Below are 27,462 nucleotides of genomic sequence, written 5' to 3' on the forward strand. Positions count from 1 at the left end.
CAGTTCAGAAGTGCATATTTTCCACCTATGATTGCATGTTTCTTCCCTCCGCCACAAGAGAAACCCTCGCCCTAGGAAAGTAGCACCACGTGCCCCCCATGACGCCCTTCACCCCCCCGGCAGGCTCGCCCGGGCCCCTCCTCGGTTTCCTGCCTGCACCCTTCCTCTCAAACATTTCCCGCGTCGCGGTTTTGGGGTCAAGGCGGTGCCGTGAGTCAAGAAACCCTGTTTTGAACTCAGGGCGAAAACAAGCACGTCACATGTTCCCATGACTGTAACTGGGTGCTCAGTGCGGCCTGCACTTTCATACTAGGACAATAACTTGTTTTCTTCTTTTTATCGCCCCCGGGAAGGAGGAAATGAGAAGGAGCGCACAGACATCTCTGCTTCAGGTGCCCAAACCGACGCAGCTTTTTATTGGGGCTGCTACCTGTGACCCGCAGAGTGCACACAAACATCTGCAGCATCTGCATTAGCCCGAAGAGCTGCATTCCAGGGTTCGAACTTGTGACTGCAGGGCACACACACAGGTCTCCTCAGTAAACACGTGACGCTCTCGCGCCTCGACGGGAGCTGGCAGAGGGCACATGAGCCTGCAGCCAAAGCCCACATAGAGCCCAGCACAGAGGGATGTATGATGTTGCAATGCATACATTTACATCGTGGTACATTACATCGCGGTTTTTATAACGCAAATCGTTACAACGACTTGCATTGGAGGGCGCTGGACTTAGGAGTAGTATAATTTACTATTCCGACTCCAGTCTACATACAGTAGTGAAGGTGTTGGATAGTAAATTATACTATTTGTTGTCCTAGAGCGCCATCCATCACAAGTCGTTGTAACGACTTGCATTGTGAAAACCGCGATGTAATAGCATCGCGCTGTAACCCCCGTGTTGTAAACGATGTTTCCCAGCATAGAGCCAATCTCGTCCATCAACATGCAACTCACTATGTTATTTTAAGACGTTTGCCAGAGCGTTACGGCGCCCACCACAAGAGGGCGCCATATTTCAAGAAACAGTTTCAAAATGGCCTTGTGGCTTTTGCAGGACAGTTTTCCAGAATGGCATCCATTATTAACTGTGCCTGGAGCTGCAGGTAGAAATGGTTTTATTTCTCGTAACTTTTCACACATTGTCGGAAAAGTTGTTAAGTATGTCTAAGGATTCTTTTTTAATATTAGAAGGGCCCCCTGCCTGTGCAAAACCTATGCGGGACATCACACACGCATGCCTTTGCTCTATGCTGCAAAGGTGTTTGTGTGGCGCTAGGCAACTCAAAAATATGTCAGCACTTGGTAAGAGAGCAGTAGAGCCATATCTTAGTAGCTAGCGTGCGGCCACGCTCTCTCCTCGTGTAACTGTGGTTGCTGAGCCATGTTGCACTAGAAAAAAGTGCATCTCCCGCAGAGTGTGTGGTCCCTGCTGTGCCTGAATACATTTCTAGCTCTCTGTTTTTCTTCGCCTCACCTCTCTACACATATACACAACAGAAAAAACTACTAACCATGAAAGTGGGGAGAGGGTGTGGCATAATGACCAGAACTGTCGACTTCAGAGCTTGGGAACCAGGTTCGAAACTCAGCATCGCCTCAACATCTTGTGATTCTGGGCAAATCACTTAATCTCCCTGTGCCTACCATAAATGAATGTGTTCTTAACTGCTGATCATGAAAAGCACCGTTGTTTATGAGTAAGTCCTGGTGCTCAGCACCGGAAACCACAGGCTCAAATTAAGTAGGGTATGCAAAAGGAATGACTTTAGAGACAAAGTTCAGCTTGTCACTTACCATCCAGGTCACTTTTCCAGCCACTCTCCAATAATTGAAGTGTTAAGTTACAAAATTACCAAGCCACCTACTTTGTGAAGGTTTCTTCAAAGCATGTCAGGCTTCACAAGCATCACAAAAGTCGCTAAGTTTAAGGATCTGTGGATAATTTGTGAGAGAAACCTTCCAGAGACGAAAATACAGGAAGTTTATAAACTTACCAAACTTATGCAGGGAAATATAAACTTTGCTTTACCGTACGTGAAGGCCTTCATCTTGTTTAGGGGCAACCAGCAATACGTCTTAGCTGTAGTGGCAAGCGCAAAATGACGAGGCCCCCCGCAGAATGTATTAAGTCCCATATTGCATGAATATTCATAGGCCTCAGGCTGACTGCGGTGCCCCAAGAAGCGTGGGCCCCCCATGCCTTAGGGGCAGAGCGGCCTGTGTTATACCCCTCCTTACCTGTATTTTTGTAATTGTGCTGTAATTATACTTATACAGCACCTAATACCCCTAAAGAGGTATTGAAGTGCTTTACAATGGGTAGCAGGCTACTCTAGAAGCCAACTGGTTAGTGGGATTAACCTTGTGCTCTCAAGAAAATAATTCCTTGATTTAATCCAGTTTCTTCATGATAGATTTGTAGGTGCTAGGTGTGATCAATATTGAGTTTACGTCAATAACAGGTAGAATGAATAGTTAAATAGTATAGAGGAGATTAGTTAATTGTTAGGCTGCAGGGATATGGTTTCAAAGAATGGGAGGTGGTGATCTACCCGGTAAAGTCTGGACAATTCCAGAAATATATTAGTAGAGAGTAAGACAGACAGGCACGTGACTTAGGGTCGGCTTTCTTCATTTGTTTATCTCTAAGGGCTTGATTTAGATCTTGGTCACAATGGTGACGGATATCCTATCTGCTGAAATATGATTCCCATAGGATTTAATGGGATCAACATATAAATCCCATAGGATATAATGGGATCAACATATAAATCCCATAGGATATAATGGGATCAACATATAGATCCCATAGGATATAATGGGATCAACATATAAATCCCATAGGATATAATGGGATCAAAATATAAATCCCATAGGATATAATGGGATCAAAATATAAATCCCATAGGATATAATGGGATCAAAATATAAATCCCATAGGATATAATGAGATCAAAATATGAATCCCATAGGATATAATGGGGTCAAAATATAAATCCCATAGGATATAATGGGATCAAAATATAAATACCATAGGGCATAATGGGATCAAAATATAAATCCCATAGGATATAATGGGATCAAAATATAAATACCATAGGATATAATGGGATCAAAATATAAATCCCATAGGATATAATGGGATTTATATTTCAGTGGATGGGATATCGGTAAGGAAGAAATATCCATCACCGTTGTGATGGATTAACACGTCCCCCAAGATTTAAATCAGGCCCTTAGTTCTTAGCCTAGTAAGAAACGAGGTTGATTGTTCTTCACCGATCACCTTGTCTCTCAGTCATGGCAATGGACGTGATCACCAGCAACTCACACTCACTGGTTCCTCTTCTACTAAGGAAGAAAAACACATTAACATAGTGTGCAAATTCTGCAGGGTGTTCTACCACCATATCCAGTGTAGAAAGTCCACCTGCGACATTATCAAGTGCAGTTTATCGACTATCACTTGATCGACCAGGCAAGTATGTATTGGTAAGTGTAGATTTACTATTCCTAACTTCGCATCTACGCAGCGTTACGATAAATAAATCATGAGAAACCAGTGAAGATGTGTTTAATTAAGGTAAGTAGATGTGGAGTTAAGAGTAGGTAATGGACACTTCCCTTATTTACCTGTGTTGAAGAGGTATCAGGAGTCCATAGTCTGCACTCGATGTTGTTGCCGGTCGATATTTTGTCACTCGATAGTGTGACATAGATCCGCCCACAGACTCTCTTCCTTTCACAGCTCTTATCCTATAAGGTGCTGAAGTGGTTGAGGATAACGCATGACACTAAAGGGCCCCAGACAGGCAGATATAAAGGTAGGAAAGATCCATGGCAAACCCCAGCGCATGGTAGCTCTCCGCGTGTACAGGCACCAGTCTTTATGCAGACTTGATATCCACCTTTGCTAGCAGAACCTCTTCTCCTCTTTCCCTCTTCCTCTTTGCTGGTCCATTCCTGATCTGCCGACCATGGTTTCACTACTTTGTACCACTTTCACCTCTGCTTACTCCCAACCAGTGCTTAATTTTAGCCGGTGCTTTCCGGGGGCTCAGCACTGGCACTCAATTGGTTTCCGGTGCTTGGCACCTAACCGGTAAAAAGTATGGTGTTGACAGTCTACCACATGGAGGCGCAGTTCATCTAATTTAGAGATGAGCAGAATAACAGTTGTTTGGCAATACAATATACATTAAAATAGTGCTAATCCCTGCCTCCCCAGCCATTCCTTTGGGGACCTGGAATAATCTGAACTGTCGCATTTACATGCAAGAGAGATGGTTAGTAGTTGTTTTGGTAGCAATGACAAAGGTGATGTGTGGTGCAAGCTGCAGTGACCTCCTGGTCAGACCCTTGACACTTAATATTTTACAAATTAAACACTGCTCCCAACAGAACGAGGCATTGTCTGTAGACTGTTCTTAGATGTGGTTGCACTGCATGACACCAACGGGACACAAACAGGACCAGTTTTCAGCATTTTCAACATGAGTGCCATTGGGATAAATGTACATGCAAGGGACCTATATTGGATACTTGTATACAGTCAGCGGTTAGCGTGGAATTCTGGTAGGTTTACTTGGGCTCCGCAGTTCTGTAGTCAATTGTTTCTCAGGGAAATAGACACCGGTAGTGAACAAGTTCTTCATCCCAAATTATCACTGTCTGGTCACAGAATGCTAGGACAGGCCATATAATTTCGGATTGTAAAGGAAGAATGTCCGCGATTCCATATTTTTTCATTTTTCCACAGATCAGTAGATTTTCATGGCGCGTCTGCACATTCGGGGTTCCACCATGGTTTTCTGACACTTGACGCCATTTTCTTTCATTTGTGACAGCCTAATGCCCCAATTTAGGAAACCTTTACAGGTGCCCACTTCCAGTTCTCTTCTGACTTCTCGGTTTGACCTCCTCAGGTTCTACAAGAGAATAACACTCCTCTGTTGGCATTGGAGAAGATGGGCCTGACCAGGGAGACGCCATTGCTAAACGGAGGCCTGGAGCTACCAGTGACCAGGCTAACGACCTGTTGTCCTCCTTCGCCATTGGTTGTAGCAGAGGACAAAGTGTCGAGGTGGAGCTCTGCTGTAACGTTGGAGATGCCTCCCAGTAGCAGCGAATGGGGGACCTCGGTCTGTTCTCTCTGTCAACCAATGGAAAGCAAAACAGGTAAGGACAGGAAGTGACAACATCAGACTGGCCCAAACAATGAGAGTGTGAAGAAAATTGCTTGGATCTTGTGACTAGGCTTATTAACATGGACATCACTTCACCAAAATGTCTTAGGTAGGTAGTGGTAGTGACATCATGCACCATTTGACCATTGATGACATCAGAGGTTTGACCTATTCCCCCTCCATCAGCCTTCAAAAACCTCTCATTTGTTATAAAGTGGGTAAGCCAAGCATTTAAATGACAAAAAGTAAACAGGGTGTTAGAGGTCTTCATACTTTCTGCTCCTGCTGCATCTGAGACCCGTGCTAAGGGTAGCAATACGGAAGCCAGGGATAGCTTCTTGGCTAATTAAAGCTGATGGACACTTTCATTAGGAATAGAGGATATTGTGTGCATCTAATCAAGTATCTCATACAGTACTGAAGGTAAGGAACTATGTTATGGTGAGCATCAGGTGCAAGGCATTGTAATTAGTCAACCTAACCTCAAACTCTGGTGAAAGGGGTTGTCATGCCATATTGCTTGCATATAAAGTGTGCACTATGTAAATAATCACCTGTTGGAGAAAACCATCAGTAGGAGACTCTCATAGGAGAGGAAGAGAGAGAGAGAGAGAGAGAGACAGACAGACAGACAGACAGACAGACAGACAGACTCTGGCTCTGATGCTGGTACCTTGGTCAGGTCTATGTCACAACTTTGACAAGTATTGTCGCATACATCTCGCCATATCCTAACGCTTATCCTCACCTGTATCCAAAACCATATTCTAATCCTAACTCTAAACTTATTCTTTACTCTTACCCTCAACATTACCTAACCATCACCCATCACCCTTACCTATATCCTAACGCTTATCCTTATCTGTATCTGAAACCATATTCTAATCCTAACTCTAATCTTATTCCTTATTCTTACCCTCACCCTTACCTACCCATCACCCTTACCCATATATTAATGCTTACCCTATCTGTGTCTTAAACCTTATTCTAAACCAAACTCTAATCGTATTCCTTACTCTTACCCTCACCCTTTCCTAACCACCACCCTTGCCCATATCCTAACGCTTATCTGTATACTAAACCTCACACTAATCGAAACTCCAACCTTATTCTTTACTCTTACTGTTACCCATACCTAAACATAACCCATGCCCATATCTCTACGCCTATACTTACCTTTATCATATACCTTATTCTAATAATAACTCTAACCTTATTCTTTTCACTTACCCTCACTCTACCTACCCATCACCCTTGCCCATATCCTAACCCTTATCTGCATAATAAACCTTACACTAATCCTATCTTTTTATTCCCTACTCTTACCCTTATCGTTCCACTACCATCATTCTTACCCATATCCTAATGCTGTGTATTGTATTCTGTGTATTGACTCTTATTCTAATCCTAACTCTGACCTTATTCCTTACTCCTACCCTCACCCTTACCTAACCATCACCCTTGCCCATATCCTAACGCTTACCCTTAGCTGTGTATTTAATATTATTCTAATCCTAACTCTAACCTTATTCTTTAATATTACCTTCACCCGTACCCAGATCCTAAAGAGTATTCTATCTGTATATTAAACCGTGCCTATATCCCAATGCTTATATGTGTACTAAACCTTACACTAATCCTAACTCTAACCTTATTCCTTACTCTTACTCTTATCCTTACCTAACCATCACCCTTACCCATATCCTAACGCTTATCCTTATCTGTAACCGAAACCATATTCTAATCCTAACTCTAACCTTATTCCGCATGCTTATCCTCACCCTTACCTAACCATAACCCTTGACCATATCCTAACGCTTACCCTTAGCTGTATCTTCAACCTTAGTCTAAACCTAACTCCAATCTTATTCCTTACTCTTACCCTCACCCTCACCCTGACCCAACCATCACCCTTATCCTAATGCTGTGTATTGTGATCTGTATATTGAATCCTAACTCTAACCTTATTATTTACTCTTACCTTCATCCTTACCCATATCCTAAAGCCTATCCTATCTGTACATTAAACCTTATTCTATTCTTTACCTTTACCCCACTCTTACCACACCATCACCCTTATCCATAACCTTACCCAGTGCTTTAAATAGGATAAAGATATAGGTGCTCACCAAAGTGAGTGTGGGGGGGGGGAGTTGGGCAGTTGAAGGGCTTGACTAATAGACGGGCATTTAATGAAGACCGCAGCCACGTAGCAACAGCAGCACCCAGTGGTCTTTGCAAGTGATGGGGTTCAGTGCCCACCTGGAACTCCAGCTAACGCCGCCCCAACATTTTTTACCCTATAATTTCTTTAAAAGTATGATGAGATGATGCAATTTTCACATGCATTTGCTAAACAAAGACATAGGTTCTGAAAGCACACTAGTGAAATATTCCAGCCCTTGTGTTATAGGATTCTCTCACATGCCTTTTGACATTTTTGAGAAAATGGTGGCAAAAAAGTACATATTTCAACACAATTTCTCCAAAAAAACAGTCTAAAAAACCTTTGGTAATACAGGCAGTTCAAACAATTGGGTGAACTTGGTCTGGAGTCAAGGCCATGCATATCATAATTATTATTATTGCCCACATTTGAGAGGGCTGGAAACTGAGCTGTAGTTTGTTATATCTTCATCGTGTGGAATGTTATTTCGGCATTGTATCCTAGTTTTGAGAACCCTATAATTTAGACTAGCCTTGCGCTTGACAGTAGATACTTACAAATCTATCAGACACATTTCCACGAGTAATAGGGAGTCTACATTATTTTCAATCAGCATCTTGTTAATTTCAGGTACATGTTTTGTGGGATACAGGTATTTCAGTAAACCATGTTCTTGACCACTGTAGGTCCTCCTTGAGGTTTGATTATCTCCTGGTAGGGATAACCCAAGTGTGGTACTTTTTTTATTGATAGCTGCGTATCATTGGTGATGGATATATTTCTTTTTTTATAGAGAATGAAGTTGCTGGGACAAGTTGACCCACCGTAGTTGTTGACTCCTGTTCTCAGCGAGTCGCGGACGGGAGAGGGAGGGATAAACGGGCTTATCCTAGGTGCGCCGCCAGCATGCCCGCTGCGTTCTCCTACTACACGGCTGTGCTGTGGCTCGATTTAAGTTGAGAGTGTAGAGTTTGTCATGCAGGGAGCAGAAGATTGCAATAGATGCTACCTCCTCTAACATATACAATGTATACATTCAACAGGTAGAGTAAAGGAGAGATCTTGTAGAGCGACCCTTTGTCTAAGAAGCTCATGATCTCTGTGGCAGGAAGTGACCAGTGTCTCCCTTATTTTCATGGAGGGATGTACTGCGCCAAGAGCATCCACGCTTTATAAAACTTTCTTCTCCCAATCTTTGTTACCAGTTACCATCCCCCTGTGACAATACAGAGATGGGCACCAGATCTACTCTTGAAGTTAAACTTGAAGAACACATTGAAAGACTTTTGCTGATCCAGTATTAACCCTGGGTAGTTGCAGCACCTCTTAGTACAAAAGTAGCCCTTTTTCTCAAAGGTTCTCTGCAGTGATGTCCACACCTTTTCTGTGGGACACGTATCACCTCCACCCAGTTTGTAGGAGGATCAGAGCCCAGTGCCTTGCACCATCCAGCCGAGCATTGTCTGTTCTTCTCTTTATCTTTGACGAATGTTGGTTGGCACACCTCCATGCCCTCCCAGCATCATCCATAGTTGAAATCTTTCCCCTGGAACAAAGTCTGACCATGGGAAACCACACACACTCTTAAGGTCAGCAGATGGGAGAGGGCACTGCAGCTCAGCTTGAGGGCAGAGGTTCCAAGATGCGAGCAAACGAGAAACAGCGGTTTCAACGTGGGTGTTACCACGCAGATAGGTAACAACGCGGTCATTACAACAACCGCGTTGTTACCACGTGTGGCTTTACAATGCAAGTCGTTTCTACGACTTGCGCTAGGTGGCGTGCGTCACCAGGGAATGTGTTGGATTTTAAATCCAACACATTCCCGGCTGTTGAACTAACTGGAGTAGGAGTAGTAATTTATACTATACCTAAGTCCAGAGCGCCATCTAGCGCAAGTCATAGAAATGACTTGCAATGTAAAGCCATGCGTGGTAACAACTCAGTCGTTGTAACAACCGCGTTGTTACCTACCGCATGGTAATGCCACGTGTTGTAAAGAGACATATTCGAGTACTGTATGCCAGTTTTCGGTGTGGAATTTTAAGTGTACTGTGCTGTATACATCCATGCTGGTATGGAACTCCAGCTTTCTATTCTGTGGAGTTTTAGGTACGTGCATGGATCTAGGCTGCTAAGTGGTGTAGGGGATTGTTATAAATTAATGATTGTTGAATGTTAACATTTTATCTGTGTACACATGAATACCACATCACAAAATGTGTGTTCCGGTTCACAGAATATCTGGTTTAGTGTTTTTTCTGTACATCCCCGTTTGGCATGTTCCCACGACTGACTTCCATATGGTTGCTTCTTGTCTGTAACGGTGCAGATGAGAAAAAACAATAAAATGGTATGTGCCCAGAGAGTTACCAGTCGTCCAGATGAATTCGACCAGTTCCATCATCACCTTTTCCAGTCACAGTTGAGGTTCACCAACTCACTGTGTCATCACCATAGAGCCCTAACATGCTCAAACGCCCCCAGGATGGTGTGTGTTTGGTGTCTTTAATTGCGACATTTCCTAGCATGGTGGCTGTTTATCCTTTCGGGGTGAGGGAAGGTATATATACATATGATTGGTCTCAGCCTCTAAAGGCACAGATGAGCTAAAACCAAAGGAATTGAAATGCACCTAGACTAATCAAGAGGAGTTCATATTAATTCAGGCATTTCTATAAATCAATTATGTGTTGTCTATTCTGAACCATATTTGGTATGAGGGATTAAGGAATGTCAAATTGCGAATATTGGGGATCCAAAATTGGAACTGTCAGTGATATATTTATATTTGTGGGCATGGGCACTCAGTGTCCAAGGGCATGTACTGGAAGAGTCAGACGTGTGGATGACAGTATCAGGGCAGTGCCCACTGTCTCTGCTTCTGACCATCAGTTCAGATAAAGTAATGTTTTCAGTTTCAGAGACTCACAAGGTCAATACCAGACTCCATGGCAGCTGCTCAGTGCTGATGAATGAGTACAGTGACAACTTCCCGCCAAGCAACAAGAAACGACAGGCAGGCAACCTGGCATCGAATGGCATCCTCCTGCTGGGTAAGAGGCTTGAAGAGGTGGGATGGACTGTGATCAGAGACACCTGGGGCTAGGGAGAACTGTCTATGTGTGCCAGGCTGCCCATCTGAGAACCTGCCTGGCAAAGGATATTTGTAAAATGTACATGGGTTCCGGTGTATCATGATACTCGCCAAAAAAGCGCTTCAACACCCCATCAGAGGCAACAAGCGCTATATAAATGCAAACCTTTTTTCCCTCTTTATCTGTCCGCTATCCTTCTCAATCCAAATAACTGACCAACCTATCCACCACTCAAATTACTTTCAGATTTCACTATACTAATTCAACACTAATCCTTTATGGATTCTGGAGTAGCATGCAAACCTATAGGAGAGAAAGAGCTCTCAAAATGACACCACACTGTGGGGCCGATTCACAGAACTAATCTGAGATCAAATCCAAAACTTACTACTTTTGGTATTTACAGAAGGCATTTACTAGTAAAGTTAGTACTCCTAACTTTACTACTACTAAATGCCTTTTGTGAATCGCGAAAGTCATAAAGTTAGGATTTAGTCTCAGTTTAGTAGTAGTAAAGTTAGGATTCCTAACTTTACTACTACTAAATGCCTTTTGTGAATCGCGAAAGTCATAAAGTTAGGATTTAGTCTCAGTTTAGTAGTAGTAAAGTTAGGATTCCTAACTTTACTACTACTAAATGCCTTTTGTGAATAGCGAAAGTCATAAAGTTAGGATTTAGTCTCAGTTTAGTAGTAGTAAAGTTAGGAGTCCTAAATTTACTACTACTAAATGATTTCTATGAATATCAAAAGTAGTAAATTTAGGACTTTATCTCAGATTAGTTCTGTGAAACGGCCCCTGTATGATCATCTGAGAAAGCTATAAATCAATCAAAAGAAATCCACTAGAGAGTAAAAACTGATATAATTCCAGATGCGTTGATATTCCCTGAGGGAAAAGATTTCTTAAAATACACCTCACCCACCAAAAGGCCCCTTAGTAGGTAGCATGCTTCATAATCGGGTTCTTCCCGCCCGCTGTGGGACGGGGCGTGCTGCGACAGACAGATACGTGGGAGCACTGTTTGGGAAATGTGGGCTATATTGCTAAAAATAGGAGTGGAAGGGTCAGTGAGATAGTGAACACAATTCTTAAAAAATACCTGGCCACTAGGAACCGTGGGCCCGATTCACAGAACTAACTTAAGACAAAATCCTAAACTTACTACTTTTGGTATTCACAGAAATTAGGATTTTGTCTTAAGTTTGTCTTAAGACAAACTTAAGGCAGACTTAAGACAGGCTTAAGTTAGGATTTTGCCTTAAGTCTATCTTCAGTCTGTCTTAAGTTTGTCTTATTGTCTTAAGACAAACTTAAGACAAAATCCTAACTTCTGTGAATACCAAAAGTAGTAAGTTTAGGATTTTGTCTTAAGGTAGTTCTGTGAATCGCCCCCTAAATGTTATTGAAACAAGTGGCTGGTATGATTATGAAGGGGTGGTGGGAGGTGCACAATATGATGTATGTGTTTGCCCCAGGTCTACATGTTTCAGGCCTTCCCCTGTGGCTTTTCGTCAGGATCATATTACCATTTGAGACACCTGCCAGTGAGGGAGAACTGTTCATTGTGCACCATACTGACCTTCTTAGAAACTATCCCATGAGGGCAGGTTTACTGATTGAAAAATATGAGTGGACTCTGGCTGGCTGCATGGAGAGGGATCATTAATGCACAGGAATTGTCACCATTCAGTTTGCAAAATGTCTTTGAAGTGTTCATGAGGCTCTTCCTAGAGAAGCTGCCAAAAGTGCACTCCCAGGTTCCCTATTATTGGATAAAGCAGTTCAGCTAAATGTACGCCCGACTGCATTCCTCTTCCAGAGTCTACTCATATACGATGGTCAGTGATCCTTCCATCTCTAGTGTTTCCCTTCCCATGGTGCCTCTTTCTCTCTTTCATATCTCCCACCCTCTCTTCGAGTGACAGGAGGTTGACTTCACTCTACCTTTTGTTCTGAACGCCCACTCACTCTACCATGGAGCACAACATACAAATGATCCGCTAAATGCAGGGGATGATCAGTGGAGGTTATGTTTCCTGTGCATGCAGCATGGCTGTGGAGAGAGGACAGGCTAGGTGGGGGCTCTACTCATTAAGGTACAGCCCTGAAAGATTTAATAGGGTACTGATTGCTCCTTAACACTTAGGGCCCGATTACGACTTTTGGCAGTGAAGGGGCAGGTGGCCCGCCACCGCCGCTCCCCCGCACCACCAGGAGTCGCTGCTGCCCACCTGCCAGATTACAAGTAATTTTGGGGTCTGGGGGGCAGGCGGTATGGCGGCTCCCACAGTGGTGCCTCTTTCAAGTGGGATTGCCACACAGGTTCCTGCACATCATGGACTGTTATGTCCATGTCGTGCAGGAACCGTGGCCCATGCATACAGTGGAGCACACGTTGTGCCCCCCCCCCTGCATGCATCCCCAAGTTGAGGGGCCACAGAGGGCCCTGTAGGGCCCCTTTGTTTCAGCAGGAAAAGATCTTCAAGAAAAAATGGCAGTCCTGAAATTTGTAATATGCATGGCGATGCCGCCGCTGCACCACCTGCATCTTGCAAAGGCCCTCATTGCCACGCCACCGCCAGGGTACCAGCGGTTCCCTGGTGGAGCCAGCAATCTAATTGCAATCCAACCGCCCAACTTTTAGTTGGTGCGGCGTTGGCTAGACCTCCACTGCTGCCCCACTGCGAGTCTGGCAGTCACAAGTCAAGTCAAGTGTGCTTGACTTGTCAATATACCAGCTTATCTTAAGTAATGTTCTTTTCTATCACTTTTTCATAACCAATAAATAACAGGCTTTTAAAAAAAGAAAATTGCACCCTAGTTTTATAGCTAATAACATTTCAAACAACCAATCACTTCTTTGCTTTTTTTTTCAAAACTCCACTTATCCACCATTTTAGAAAAAAAAATCTTCAAACTGCCCTTTCATTTACAGAGACCATCTGAGTGCATCAAGACCTCTCTTCAAGATGCTAAGAGTGTGGATTGTGGGACACAGCTATATTTTCTGGAGCCAAAGGTACACAGAACAGAAAGACTCATAATTAGGCCCTTAGGGTGGAGATCAGTTTATCTACAGGTGCTGCCCAGCATTTACCTGTCCATCATGGAATGGGGCACTATTCAGCCAAGTGAGCACAAATGAATCCACACAAAATACAACCCGGTGATGGTGGTTGTCCTTCCATTCACAGGGATCTCCCAGGCTCAGATAGCCAGTCTGCCGATGAACGACCCACCCGGAGGCAGCTGTCAGAGGGAGAGCCAGGGGCATCCGATTCTAATGTGTGATCTTGTGGCTCCAGAACCGGTAATGGAAAAGACCAAAGCCACGGAGACCAACCAAGATCCCGAGGATGGTCGGTCGCAAAAGAAAGGTGAGCGGAGAAGTTTATTTTTATTTATTTATGCGTTTTTATATAGTGCGGACTTTACCTGAAGCCGTCAGAGCGCTTCACAGTAGGAACAGTAATGATACAAGAAGAGAAAGTTACAAGTGAACAAATTACAAAAGCAGACGTTAAGTTACATGAGGTAAAAGTGACAAATGTGAGCAAACAAAATACATGAGGTAGCAAACGGTGGATTACAGGAGGAAAAAGTGACAAGTGTGCAGGTTACAAGAGAAAACAAAGTACAATTAGAGGTATGATACTGAAATATATGCTAGACACTCAGGCACAAGAACAAACGTTACGTAGGCAATGGTGGCACTTGTACAAGTATCAAAAGCAAACAAAATGTGAGAGGTAGCAAACAGTGTGTTACAAGAGAAAAGTGCACCCTGCAAGGCAAGTTGATTGGTCCTGGTGGTGCGTCTTAATCATATGGTGCTTTACTAAACAAACTATGGAAAGCTGCACAAGGTAAGAAGGGATGATAATGGCCTGTCCATTACATTTCTAATTACAGAGTCTCCCTCGAGAGAAATAATATATCCATAAGAGGACCCTTTGCTAGTTCTGGTGAGAGGCAACAGCTCCACTTCACTTCTGAAATCCAGTGAGGAAGTAACACATCTGGGATTGTTTTCATTGCTTATGTTGATTCCTTTGGAAGGACTAGAGGTCGGGGAATCCCTATCCTACCTCGTTATATTTTTTTGTTTTAATTTAAACTCAGGACAGGGGACTAAGTAATGGAAATCTACAACATTTTCCCTCACATTGCAGGCTGCAAATCAGAGTGAGCGCTCCCACTGGACCCTGACTTGTACAGGAAAAAGTTGGCCGAAGGAAAAAAAGGCCAATCGAAACGCTCTATTTATTTTTATTGGATTCCAGGGACTCTTGCAAGACTCCCTCAAACCCAGCCATATAGACATACAAATATTTTTGATCCTCACTTTTACTAAAACTAATGAACAGATTTCACTAAGTCACAAAAAGCACGTTTTATGGACCAAGATCTATCGTCCTGCAAAATTTGGTGTAATTCCGTTCAGCAATTTGTGCTGCAGCTCTGTCTGAAAAGTCTATGAAAAATTAATGGAGAATTTTGATTTTGGCACTCTTCTTTTTTCTCAGCTCACGATTCACGGATTACCCCAAAACGTTCCAGGAGGGAGTTTAGGTGGATTAACTTTTTTGGGAACTTTTGTGAAGATTCGTCAAACGTCGCCAAAGTTATCAGCAAACAGAAAAAAGCTCTCTCTTCCTATGGAAATGCAGACCTAGCTATAACTGCCCAGTGGGGCTAACACCACTGGTCAATCTGGTTTATAGACAGATAGATAGATAGGTAGACAGATAGATAGATAGATAGATAGATAGATAGATAGATAGATAGATAGATAGATAGATAGATAGATAGATAGATAGATAGATAGATAGATAGATAGATAGATAGATAGATAGATAGATAGATAGATAGATAGATAGATAGATAGATAGATAGATAGATAGATAGATAGATAGATAGATAGATAGACAGACAGATAGATAGACTGGTGTGATTTTTAAAAAAAATAGACAATACCACCATGTAGTGAAATGTCTTCCAACGTGCTAGTGTTACAAAATAACAGCAAACACCGGCACAAATTAAGCACTGGATAAAGTCAAGCACATATATGGAGAGTTACTTAAAGTAAACCTATTCTTACATATGTACTTCCCTTGTCCAGATTATGGTCCTCAATATTTTGTCCAGAATATTCTGGTTTCATGATTTTCTGGAGTCGATATTGAAGTGGAATAAGTGTACCCATAAATCACAAAGTGATGACAACTCAGCCAAAATCATCTATCTTTATATCAGGCTCCAGCCGCCACTTCAGAATCATGGGTGGGCCTGTGGACGCCTGCGTAATGAACTACAGATGGATAGCAGAGGTGTAGTCCCTATGCTTTGTTTAAAGGTATTCATTTTTATTGCTGTCATGTCCACTGTTCTTTCCTTCTACATTTCCTTGTGTGGTCTGAAACTAATCTTCACTTGATACATTTTCTCCTCGTAGAACCTCCAGATATCCCTCCAAAGCCTTGCGGTCTGCCCCCTGAACTGCAGCCTCACTTGCTTGATGCACCAACATATCGTCCAGGTGAAGAAGACTCCCAAAATGACCTCGAAGACTCTCTGCAAACAGGTGTTTGACACACCACAAATCCTGACATACCGTCCCCACTAGTGTCCTTCCAGCACCTGTATAGATTCACTGCTTGAAAGGCAGTTTGTGTCTGCTTCACTGTGTGCTGATTGTTTTTGGCACTCTTTGTGTTGCTTGTTTTTGTTATACCGTTTGGAGTTTGTGTTGATTTTCCTCTGCTGTTTGCACCTTCAGGGAGTATTATTTTTATTGTTGCCTCATACACTGTCATGTTCCTTTGCAGATGGGATGCACTCTCCTCCTCTGGTAACCATGACTGCCTCTGAGAATTGTCCTAATGTCCCCACCTTGGTCATACAGTCATGCTCCTCTGATGCTGACCTTCCAAAAGAACTCAGGAGCACAGGAGAACCGGAAGAGAACCGTGAGACGCAGAATCGCAGCAGCCAGCAGCCTGAAGAGGATGAGTGGAGGGGCTAGAAATGGGCCGAAGGACCTTGCCTCCTCTGAGGGTAGAAATGCTGATGATGGACCCTACTTCCATCGTTGGGACTAATGTACGATTGATCCGGCCTATGCTGAGAGCCGCCAGACTGTGGGAGTACGGCAAGCCCGCGGAGAAAGCATAGACCATGAGGGATGAGATAGGAATGGATTCAATGAGATGAACAGGTTGTGGCAGAAACTGTTGACGGTCTGACAATTGATGTACCTCAATGGGCCATGAAGTTATGAGCCAAGTAAATACAGCACTACCAAGGTTTTGTTATACTTTTACTAATTTCAGTCTTGATCTATGATTTTGCATTCCACGGTATGTTTCCCCCACGTGGTTGCAGTTGCCTGTCCATAATTTCCTTAATTTCGAAATGTGACGCGTGAAACGTTGAGATTTGTGCTTTTTTAAATTAAGGAAATTGTAAAGTTTTTTCCTGTAGAGGATTGCCACTGACCCACCTTATCCCTAAGCCTACTTAGACTATGACAATAGATTGGATTTAAACAAAAAAAACTGAAGAGAGGCAACTCATATTTACTACAGTCCCAATATCAAAAGGGCATCCCACTTTAACCGTATCTCCCTAAAATAGCTATTAACATGAGAACGTCTAGAGGTGTCAGAGATAAACTGCAAACCATTCTTCTATTAGGAGCAAACCTTTGAGTTATTTTTGGGGAGCGTTTTTCAAAACAACCCCCCTTGAAGCATTTGTACAAATGCGAATAAAGAAGCATATTGAATCCTTACAATTTTCCTGAAGAAGGCTTTATCTATGAAAATTAATCTGAGTGCTGAAACATCATAAAATCTCCTCTATATTAGAGCGTGACAACCATTTTTTAAAGGGCGAGATGTGCATGCATCCTACCGCAATACTTGATTTGACTGCACCACCAAATTTTCGTATGGGAATGAGTGGACACTAGCATGCCTTATAATGAATTTTAAACAGTTAAAATGCTGCTCTTTTGCAAGCTGCCCTAAGTATTGTTATTTAATTCAATATTTTAGAATTTGTCTGATATCCTCTTTTCTTAAGATTTTTTTGGATTAATGCTTTGAAATCAAAAGTTGACAGATGTTTTATTGACACATACAATTCACTGTATGGCGTGTTTAATGTCCTGTAGGATAAATAAAAATGAAAACAAAAAGTTTGTTTGATAGTACATGATGGTTTCAATGAATATTTATTAGAGGCTTGCCCCCAACTAATCCACTGGTCTTTAAAATCCACTTTTGTCTATCACAGTCTCTGGACTCTCTGGCGGATCAAAATAATTTAATTCCAGAAGGCAATATGTAGTCATGTAGACCTGTATTTTTGAAAAAGTGTAAGAGATGTTCTTGTAAAACAAATTGAGAAGTAAGAGTAGGACATCTGGGCTTACTTATGCTGCCCAAAAATAAACTTGGAACAGAGACTTTGACATTTGTATGAGATACATAAATATGCTAAGCACGTCATTCTATTGGTGCTAGTATAAATAGCGCCTAGCGGCTTCGCTTCGGTGGACATACTGCCGGGGAGCGGAAAAAAGGACGCGTGCGGAGTTTGGACGGCCGGTGGCTGTCCTCCGCACCACCCACTGTGACGTCGGATGGCCGCATGGAAAAGGCTAGATGCCCACCATGGCAGTGAATTGCTTGCTGTGTCAGTGCTTACAGCTTTGTGCACAAGGTATCAGGCAGGTTACTAATCACTCTCATCTTATTGAGCTTAAAGACTCAGATCTCAGACAAAACTACCCTCCAGGTTACACGCTGACATCTTGAGGTGCTCTAGAGGGGTCTCTCTCACCGTTCCCCACCCTTCCAGCATATCACAGCCCCCTGTCCTCTAAGGCATTATGCAGCCTGGCAGAGTTTCTCTCTCATACCTTTATCCAAAACCTACTCTCTCTTTGGAAGACTAGATATAAAGTACACAATGAAGCTTCTTCTACTATACCTCATCATGATGATGGCTGGTGATAGGAAACCAAAACTTATATCCCATATGAAGTCTGTGAAGTGGATTTTGAAGTTTCTTTCACTGCGTTACGTCTTTCAGTGACAATAGTACACTAACCTTTTCGTGCACACGCTGTGGCTAATGATGTCACGAGGAGAGAGGCCTCTACTCATTTTGGTGCATTAGCTAATTGACTATGCAGAGGAAGGTGAATTTACAGCTGTGATGTCATCAGCCAAGCCACACCCACAAAATGGTGGGACTTCCTTTTTTTTAAAATATATTTTTACTGGGATTGTGGTACAATAGAAGGACATAAAAAATTCATACAATATTACAGAGATGATCATAGCTCACACCATAAAGTTAATATAATTACACATGATCTGCAATAAAACCTGAGCAGGGGAGGAATAGAAAGTTAGTGATAAAAAACATTACGGTAGAAAAACATTACAATAGAAAAAGCCCATCCAATCTTACGGCAGCAACTGGGTGGCAAAAAGTGCCCTAAATAAATTCAATACACCTCATACTCTAGCCGCCCTCCAGTTTGTAACCGGGGCCCAGAGGCGTTCACCCATCTCACGTTTCCTGATTCCTTTCAATTCATAGAGACATGACTCAATATTATGAATCCCCACAATCTGGAGAGCCACATCTGGAAGGACGGGGCAGCCGTATCCTTCCAGCCTGCAGAAATCAGGATCCGGAGTACAGATACTGATATAAAAACTAAAGCCTCTTCATCCTTCCCCAGGCTCAGCTTTGAATCTGTGCCGAGCAACATCAATGTAGGGGATAGATCGATGACATGACCTAGCAGCCCCTCCCAGAATTTCATTATCTCTCTCTTGATAGAATCCAGCCGATTGCAATAAGAGAACATATGCACTATATCTGCTTGACCTTCGTTGCATCTGGGGCAGCTATCATTTTCCCTTAATCCCCAAGCAAATAGCTTTGCCGGTGTATGGTACAAGTTAAATATTGTTTTAAAATGTTGCGCCCGAAGATTGGAAGCTCTAAATACCTGTTTATTCAATAAGAGGGCCAGGCCCAGATCCACGTCTGGATCCCCCAATTTTGAAGCCCAGATAGATTCCATCTTCTCAATGTCATCCTGAATTCTCTCAACTAAGCAATTATAGAAAATCTTGATCTTCTTACAGCCTCTTACTAATATCTCAACCAAGGGGAAATTGACCGTTGACGGCACCCTGGGTCTTATAGCCCCCATAGTGCGAGCTATTTGGCCATATAAGAGCCAGTGGCTCCCTGGGATGCCAAATCTATCCTGCAATATCTCGAACCCCAATATCTTATCGCCCTCCAAGATGTCTCCCAAGGTATTGATCCCCATTCCCTTCCAAGCCTGAAAGTTTCTATCGGTTTTCAATTGGGGAAAAATATTGGAGTTTCACAAATGTAGGTAAGGGTTCAATTCTGGGACATTGAAGAATCTCAGGATAGATTTCCAAGCCAGCCAAGCGGCATACAAAGTCTTTAAAAGTGCTTTCTTATAGAATCGCCGTTCTATCTCGCAAAGCAGAAGACCAGGTGCCTTGCCACCCAACAACATCCTAAAAATCGGGGGCGGACTCTGTCCATCTACGGCCTCGGTCCCTATGTCGATGTCAGACTGAACTAAAATAGACATTTGAATCAAGAGGCAGGACCAATGATATAATCTTACGTTCGGGAGGGCCATCCCACCCTTTTCCCTAGGAAGCGAGATAAGGTTGGTAGAACGCCTAATCCTACCGTATTGCCAAATAAATCTTATAAAGGTGGATTCCAAATTTTTCATTATTTTATCCTCTATTAATAATGGAATGGCACAAAACAGATACAGCACTCTGGGAAACATTAGCATTTTTAGGGCGTTCACCCTTCCTACCAAAGAAAGATGCAACACATCTATTCTCTTGAGCTCGGTTTCGATAGCCTTTATAAGTGGGGGTAATTCTCCTCGACTATTCTTTCCACCGATGCGTTAATCTTGACCCCTAAATACGTGGCAGAATCCACAAATCGATAATCAGATTTAATAATATTCTTAGAGCATATGATCTGCGTTTTGGTTTCATTTAATAGGTAACCCGATTCCAAGCCGAAAACTTTGGCCATCTGTCCCAAAATAGGGAGAGCCTGCTGTGGATTGGTGGTAATCACAGCAAGATCATTGGCGTACGCCAAAATTTTGTTAGAATAGCCATTATATATCACCGGAGTTATCCCAGGGCATGCTAATATCTCCTGGATAAGAGAGTTGATGTACAGGGCAAAGAGAATAGGGGAGCAAGGGCAGCCCTGGCGTGTCCCTCTCTTGATGTTGATTACCCCCGATTTCTCACCCATAACCATTACCCTTGCTACCGGATCAACGTACATTGCCCTAAGAGCTCCAATAATTTTAGGGCCAAAACCTCTCCCAGCCAAAACACCCCAGAGAAAGCTCCAGGCGACGCGGTCAAAGGCTTTCTCTGTGTCAAGCAGGATCATGGCTGTCTCTCCCCCCGCGGCAGCCTGGGCATCAAACAATGCTCTTACCCTATTTATATGGTCTGTTGATCCCCGACCAGGGACAAACCCATGCTGCCACGGGGATATGAGACTGCCAATGACCCTGCTCAACCTTTTAGCCCAAATTTTGGAATATAGTTTTGTATCTGAATTTATCAGTGATATAGGGCGGTAAGATCCTGACTTTTCCATCAGTTTCCCCTTCTTATGAAAAATTATGATGTTTGTTTCTTTCCAGGAATCCGGGACCACCCCTGAATACAAAACCCCATTAAATAGATCTACTAAGAGTGGGGAAATTTTGGCTTCAATAGCTTTGTAGACTTCAAGGGGAATCCCGTCTGGGCCTGACGCCTTTCCCGGGGCTAATTCCCGCAATGCTGCTATGACCTCATTTGATGTAATATCCTTATCTAATTCCTCTTTGATTGCTTCATCCAATTGAGGGCCCCTATCTCGGCATTCCTCCCCCGGTTTTCTGCCTGGCGCTTCGTATTCATAAAGCCTCTGGTAGAAATTCTCGAAAACCCTGATAATATCTTTCACTTCGGTGTACTCGTTCCCATCTTCTTCAATACGGGCAATAACATTCTTAGCCTTTTCCTGCCTTAACCTGAGGGCAAGAGCTCTCCCTGCTTGCTCCCCGGTTTCATATCTTTTGGCCCTAGCGGTCTGGAACTCCCCTATAGCTTTCTGGGTTACCTCCTTTTGGAGTGCTGCTTTCACTGCTAAGAGTACATTTTGGCTCTCAATGCTCTCCCCTCCAGTGGCTATATCCCTTATATGCTGTTCTTCCGCTCTCCCAAGTTTCAACATTAAGGCGTCCACCTCACCCCAATCTCCCTTCTAGGCCTTGCAGAACAGCTGATGGTCTCCCCCCTTAAGGCCGCCTTGAATGTTTCCCATACCATGTTCCGAGAAGTGCTGTATCTGTTTGCTGCAAAAAACTCTGTAACCCATTTTTTAAGGTGGTCAGTAAACCTTTTATCGGCAAGTAATTTTTTCTCAAAGGACCAGGGATTTCTTTTCCTTTCCATACTACCCCAATCATAAGATAGTATTAGAGGGTTATGATCTGAGACTAATCTGGGGAGTTTTATAATACCAACTTTTAATAATTCGGATGAAGAGATAAGGAAATAGTCCAACTTCGTATATCTCTGGGCTGGGTTGGAGAAATATGTATAGCCATCATTCAGAGGTAGTTTGACCCCCCATACGTCCTGCAAACCATGAGAGCACATAAGGGCCTGTACTGACCGAAAAACCTTAGGTTTCCGCCCAGCATATGGTGTTGAATTACCCCAGTCAGCCGAGATATTAAAGTCCCCTGCTACTATTAGAGGAGCGAGCCACCCAACTAGATCTACTTTGAGAAAATCAAACATCTCAGGATTGTCCTGGTTTGAGCCATAAATTACACAAAGTGTAAAGCCCAATTCCAATTCTACTATTGCCCATCTTCCATTACTATCTGCTTTTACTTTCTTTGCCTTTCCCAAGGATGTTCGAATTAAAATTGTGACTCCCCGGATTTTCGAAGTCTGTGTTGAGCATGCAACTAATTCAAAACCACTAAAGAGAAGTTGCTTACGTTTGGCCCAAGGAAGGTGGGGCTCCTGTATACACAGGATGTCAATTCTCTCGTGCTTGACAAGATAGGCCAGTCTCTGCCTTTTCTTCCAGTCGTTCAGACCCCTCACATTAATAGTACAGATTATAATGTTTGCCATTACGTTGAGCTAAAATGTCAAAAAATTGATCCTTAATCATCTTATTTTTCATCATACAGTTGCCTTGTCCTACACTGTACCACTTCCCTTTTTTCCCCCTTTTCCCCCACCCCACACCCCAAACACCACCCTCTCCCATCCGCCCATCCCCCTAACCCCTCTTCCCCCACCACCCTCCACCCCACCCCCCCAGAGACCCCTCACCCCCCCCACTCTCCCTACTCTGTGAGGCGCTCAGACCTAGTCTGTGCGTGTGATGGAGCACGGTGACAGCAGTGAGGACTAATATATACTTGATCAATTATCTTACTCTAGTGAGGAGCCCCCAAAAAACCCAAGAAAAAAAACATATTACAATAGCACCAAAGAATATGAAGATCAGACATTGTCCCGGGGCTGCCCTGCCGCCACTCGATTATCATCAACCCCCCCTCAACCGTCAGACAAGCCCATCTAAATACATCTAAATACATAGAGAATCTAAGTATTCTTTTGCCTTAATTTCTGAGGAGAAGAACAGAGTCTTTCAGTTATTGATAACTTTTAGCTGTGCTGGGTTTATCAGGAAGGCCTGTAAGTTTTTGTCCTGGAAGGGCTTTATCATTCCTCTTAGCCGCCATCGTCTCTCCACCGTAGTGTGGCAAAAGTCCGGCCTGACGAAGAATGAAATCCCTTCACTACTCCGTCTTGCGTTTGGTCTTGCCAGATCCGATACAGCTTGCCTCAAAATAAAATTTCCAAAAAAGATCAGGACTGCCCTGGGCTTGACCCCCTCCTTGGTGTTTCTTCTCATTTTAAAGGGAGTGCGATGGACTCTTTGCACCTCAGTAGACCAATTCCATCCACTCAACTCGGGAAATGCATGTCCAAATAACTTTATGATGTACGCCCTGATGTCGGACCCTTTGGCCCCCTCCGGGATTCCAAGTACTCTCAGATTATTCCTGCGTTGCATGTTTTCCATTTCCTCAAGCTTCCAGTGAATGTCAACCATTTGCGCACTTTGTGAATTGACTTTAGAGACGGCCTCAGGCACTTCGTTTCCGTTGAAACAATCCTGTCCTCTAGATTCGCCACTCTATCTCCAGTATTAGTGCAGGCCTTTGACAGCTTCCTGACTACGCCCTGCATCTTTTTCATGGCTACATGGGCTTTCTGATTATCTTTCCGGGTTTCTTCTCTGTGAGCGATGATTTCCTGGTGTATTGTCTCTAAAAGTGTCATCCTCGGACCACTCTACACCGTTCGAGGCCGAGAAAAAAGCCTCACTTGGGGCGCTCTCCTTCCCATCCCTAGTTCCAACTCCGCTAATTGTCAAATCATTGCTCTGTACATCTTCCTCTCCCAAGATTTCCTGATTTATAATCTCCAGAGCTGATCCCAAACAGATATCTAAAATAGCGTGTGCCGGTTCCTGGGAACTACCTGATTGCGACTCAACAATAGTATGCTCATCAATATGACCCGGGGGCACCTCCTCCTCATTTGGGGTTATGCCGGTGGTCCCGGGGACCCCACCATTCATAGCTGCCTTTTCCTCCGCTTGTAATTCATCTCCCTGCGGCACTGTATCTAAAGCTGGGACAAGTACCGAGGAGAGAGGGGGGCCACCACCGTCAGCGCTGCCGTGATGAGACTCCGCGTTTGCTACTTTTGCTGCATCAGCCTCCCTTATGGTGCGCCCGACCACCTTTGGAACATCTTCAGCCCCCTTCTCCTTACCGGATTTAGTGAACAGGTCATCAATCGATGCTGTCGCTAAACGGGTCCGGGCACCGGCCTGCTGCTGCTGCGGTTGTTTTTTCATGGCGCGCTCCTCCGCTGGAGGTGTTTGTGCTCCGGTGGACTCCACCATGCCTTCCTCCCATTGCGGCTGTTGCTTCCTTCTCACCGTCGTGGTTTTCATAGCTGGATTCACTTTAGGGGCCATATCCTCAGAAATTGTAGAGCTTTCCCACAAAGTGCAGCAGACTCTGTTCCGCTCTCCGAGCTGCCGCTTCCCCCAGGTCTCCACGCCGGGTCTCAAACCGGGTCTCCGAGCGGCCTCTGAGCTCCTCAGCCTCGAGCACCTCGGACCCTTGCTCCGCCCTCCTGCCGAGTCACGTCGCCTCCACCTGGGCAGAAAGATGATGAGAGTGTCCGCTAGGACCCGCAACAGCTGTTTTGCCGATCCGCGGCAGGACAACAACGTTTGCATAACTCCAAGAAAAGCTCCGGTTAAACGTGGTAGTTTTTTGCCAGCAATAAAGCGGTGACAGGGCGGCAAGTCCCAGGCCGTATCTAATGCTTCTGGGCTCCAGTCCAACACGTCCTCACTGCTCTGCCGCTTCGACCGCTACTAAGCGGCCGCCATCTTGCCTGCCTAGAAAATGGTGGGACTTCCTTTTTACATTTTTCACTTTTTTTAATTACCACTTCTCCCCAAACACTGAATAAAGTATAATTACAGATGTTACAAAGTAATACTCAATTTACAACGAGAACAGAATTTCAAACATCATGGTACAGGAAAAAACATGAAAAGTAACAAACAGTAAGTGATTTTTCAGAAGGAGAATAAAGATACTCCAAGAACAGACATCTTGGATGGGTGCAGGAAAAATATTTAAAAACGTAACAGAGCTGAGAAAATACCAAGTGAATGGGGTGAAGTAAAGTATTGCTGGAGCAGATCCGGACGGCTCCCACTTCTCCTTCCATTTTGGACCATAGTTGACTGATTGAGGCAAGAAGGAGTTAACAACCACTTACACAAATTAACATTTGGGCAGCCAATTTGGCTACACAAAGAAAACTAGCAATGGAAGATAAAATCTTGTAGATTTATTACAGATTAGCAATTAGTCCAGTATTTAGGCAAGTCATGATAATATCAATGAGATACAGAAAGATACAAAATGTATTAAATAAAATGCAGTGTTCCTGAAGGAAACTTGGATTTAGATTTTCCTCATTAAGCATGAATACGCTTTGAAAGGCATCAATCTAAAAGTCCAACTAGAGTTTAGGACAGTTGAAATCATCTACCCTGAGATTTGATTTGATTTGATTTGATTTTACATTTTATAGAGCGCAGCGTATGCCCATGGGCGTCTTGGCGCTAACACAACCTGGAGACCAGAATGCCAACTGACTTTATGTTGTATGGCTTATTAGTTTTTGAACAGCCAGGTTTTCAGCCGACTTCTGAATAGCATCAAAGTGTTGCTGTTTTTAATCTCTACGGGGAGGGAGTTCCATACCTTGGCCGTGCCAATGATAAAACTCCTCCCCCCCCCAGCGTAGCTGCTTATACCTTGGGACAACCAGTAGGTGTGCCTGTGCCGATCTTAAGTTTCTGGAGGGAGAATATTTCCTGAGATGTGTTCTCAGATAGAGGGGTCCATTCCCCTGTAATGCTTTAAATGCCAGACACTGAGCCTTGAATATAATTCTCTTCCCCACCGGCAACCAATGGAGATCCCTCAATCGATTGATTAATCTTGCTGCTGCATTTTGCATTAGTTGGAGTCTAAGCAGGAGCTGTGCCTGAAGTCCTACATACAGCGCGTTTCCATAGTCCAACCGCGATATGGCCAATGCTGTGACCCCCGTTTTTAAGATATCCATAGGGATAAACGGCCTGATCTTCTTAATAATTTTCAGGATGCCCCAGAAGGTGGAGGTAAGTTTGTTAATTTGACATTCGAAAGTCAGTCTTTGGTCAAATACGACTCCCAGGTTTCTAACCTTTGAGACTGGTACTGAGCTCTAAATTAGGATAGGAACAATTCTAGGCATGGCTCTCTAGAAAAGTCGTGAAAAATACAGGAAGGTGTCAATATTGTGGAAACGTCTGTAGAAGGATTCCAAAGAAGGGAATAAGTGTCAGCATAAAGCTAGACTCAGAAAAGAATCAGAGAATCAGCGACATCTGTACGTCTCAAAGTGCAAAAGAATCTGCTCTACCGTGAACTGGGTTAACATAAGGATATAATGAAAACGTGAGATTCAGATGGTGTTATTTCAGTCAGAAAAAAGTGTTTAGGTGCTTTGCAACATGGCTCACAACTCTCAGCTCCTCGGCTAAGGCGTTGTCCTGAGCTTTGAACATCTCACTGCTCATGGTGCACGCGGAATAGGAGGCTTTCTTGTAACACGTCAGATAACCATGTTCTTGCCAAGATTTCTTTCTCTGCTTTGCTGTCGCTAATACATTGTCCTCCTAAATCTTACTAATGAAATCATGAGAAAGCACCTGCAAGGGAAAAAGTTATTGCAAGCAAAATGAGAAAAGACAACTTCACGTTAAAGAAATGCCGGCCTAGTTAGGCTAACTTCAATATGGAACACTAAATTGTGCATTCTTAATATGTCTCTATATATGTTAATACAACTACAAATAAATGCAAACATTACTAATAAATTCAGGATTATACTCATGATAGTTTCAGTAAATGCCATATAGTTCAAAATATGTCAATATAAAAGTGACCTACATGGTATACATTAATTTGGAAAAATTGGAGCCCCTACACATATATGTATATTTGGATCTCTAGTTCTACAGGAAATATGTTTCTAGTGAGGATGGTTCTAACAGGAACTACATGTTACATTTCTCATTAATAATGTTAAAACGCACAGTGTGTGTGTGTGCGTGTGTGTGTGGGTGTGTGTGTGTGTGTGTATATATATATATATATATATATATATATATATTTATTTATTTATTTTCGAGTACATGTAAATAATGCACTTCTGT

General features: G+C 43.3%; 1 protein-coding gene across 1 annotated transcript in view; it reads left to right on the forward strand.

Moving 5' to 3' along the window:
• Positions 1-17,604, forward strand: part of LOC144766617 (uncharacterized) — a 138,156-nt gene extending 120,552 nt beyond the window's left edge. The window contains exons 8-12 of the mRNA XM_078650401.1: positions 4,927-5,179; positions 10,273-10,410; positions 13,650-13,832; positions 15,914-16,042; positions 16,287-17,604. Of these exons, the coding sequence (XP_078506527.1) occupies positions 4,927-5,179; positions 10,273-10,410; positions 13,650-13,832; positions 15,914-16,042; positions 16,287-16,483 (900 nt within the window). The 3' untranslated portion in view covers positions 16,484-17,604. The remainder of the gene's footprint in view (positions 1-4,926; positions 5,180-10,272; positions 10,411-13,649; positions 13,833-15,913; positions 16,043-16,286) is intronic.
• The last annotated feature ends 9,858 nt before the right edge of the window (positions 17,605-27,462 follow it).

Source organism: Lissotriton helveticus, chromosome 7 (genome assembly GCF_964261635.1).
Source record: "Lissotriton helveticus chromosome 7, aLisHel1.1, whole genome shotgun sequence".
NCBI classification, from domain to species: Eukaryota; Metazoa; Chordata; class Amphibia; order Caudata; family Salamandridae; genus Lissotriton; species Lissotriton helveticus.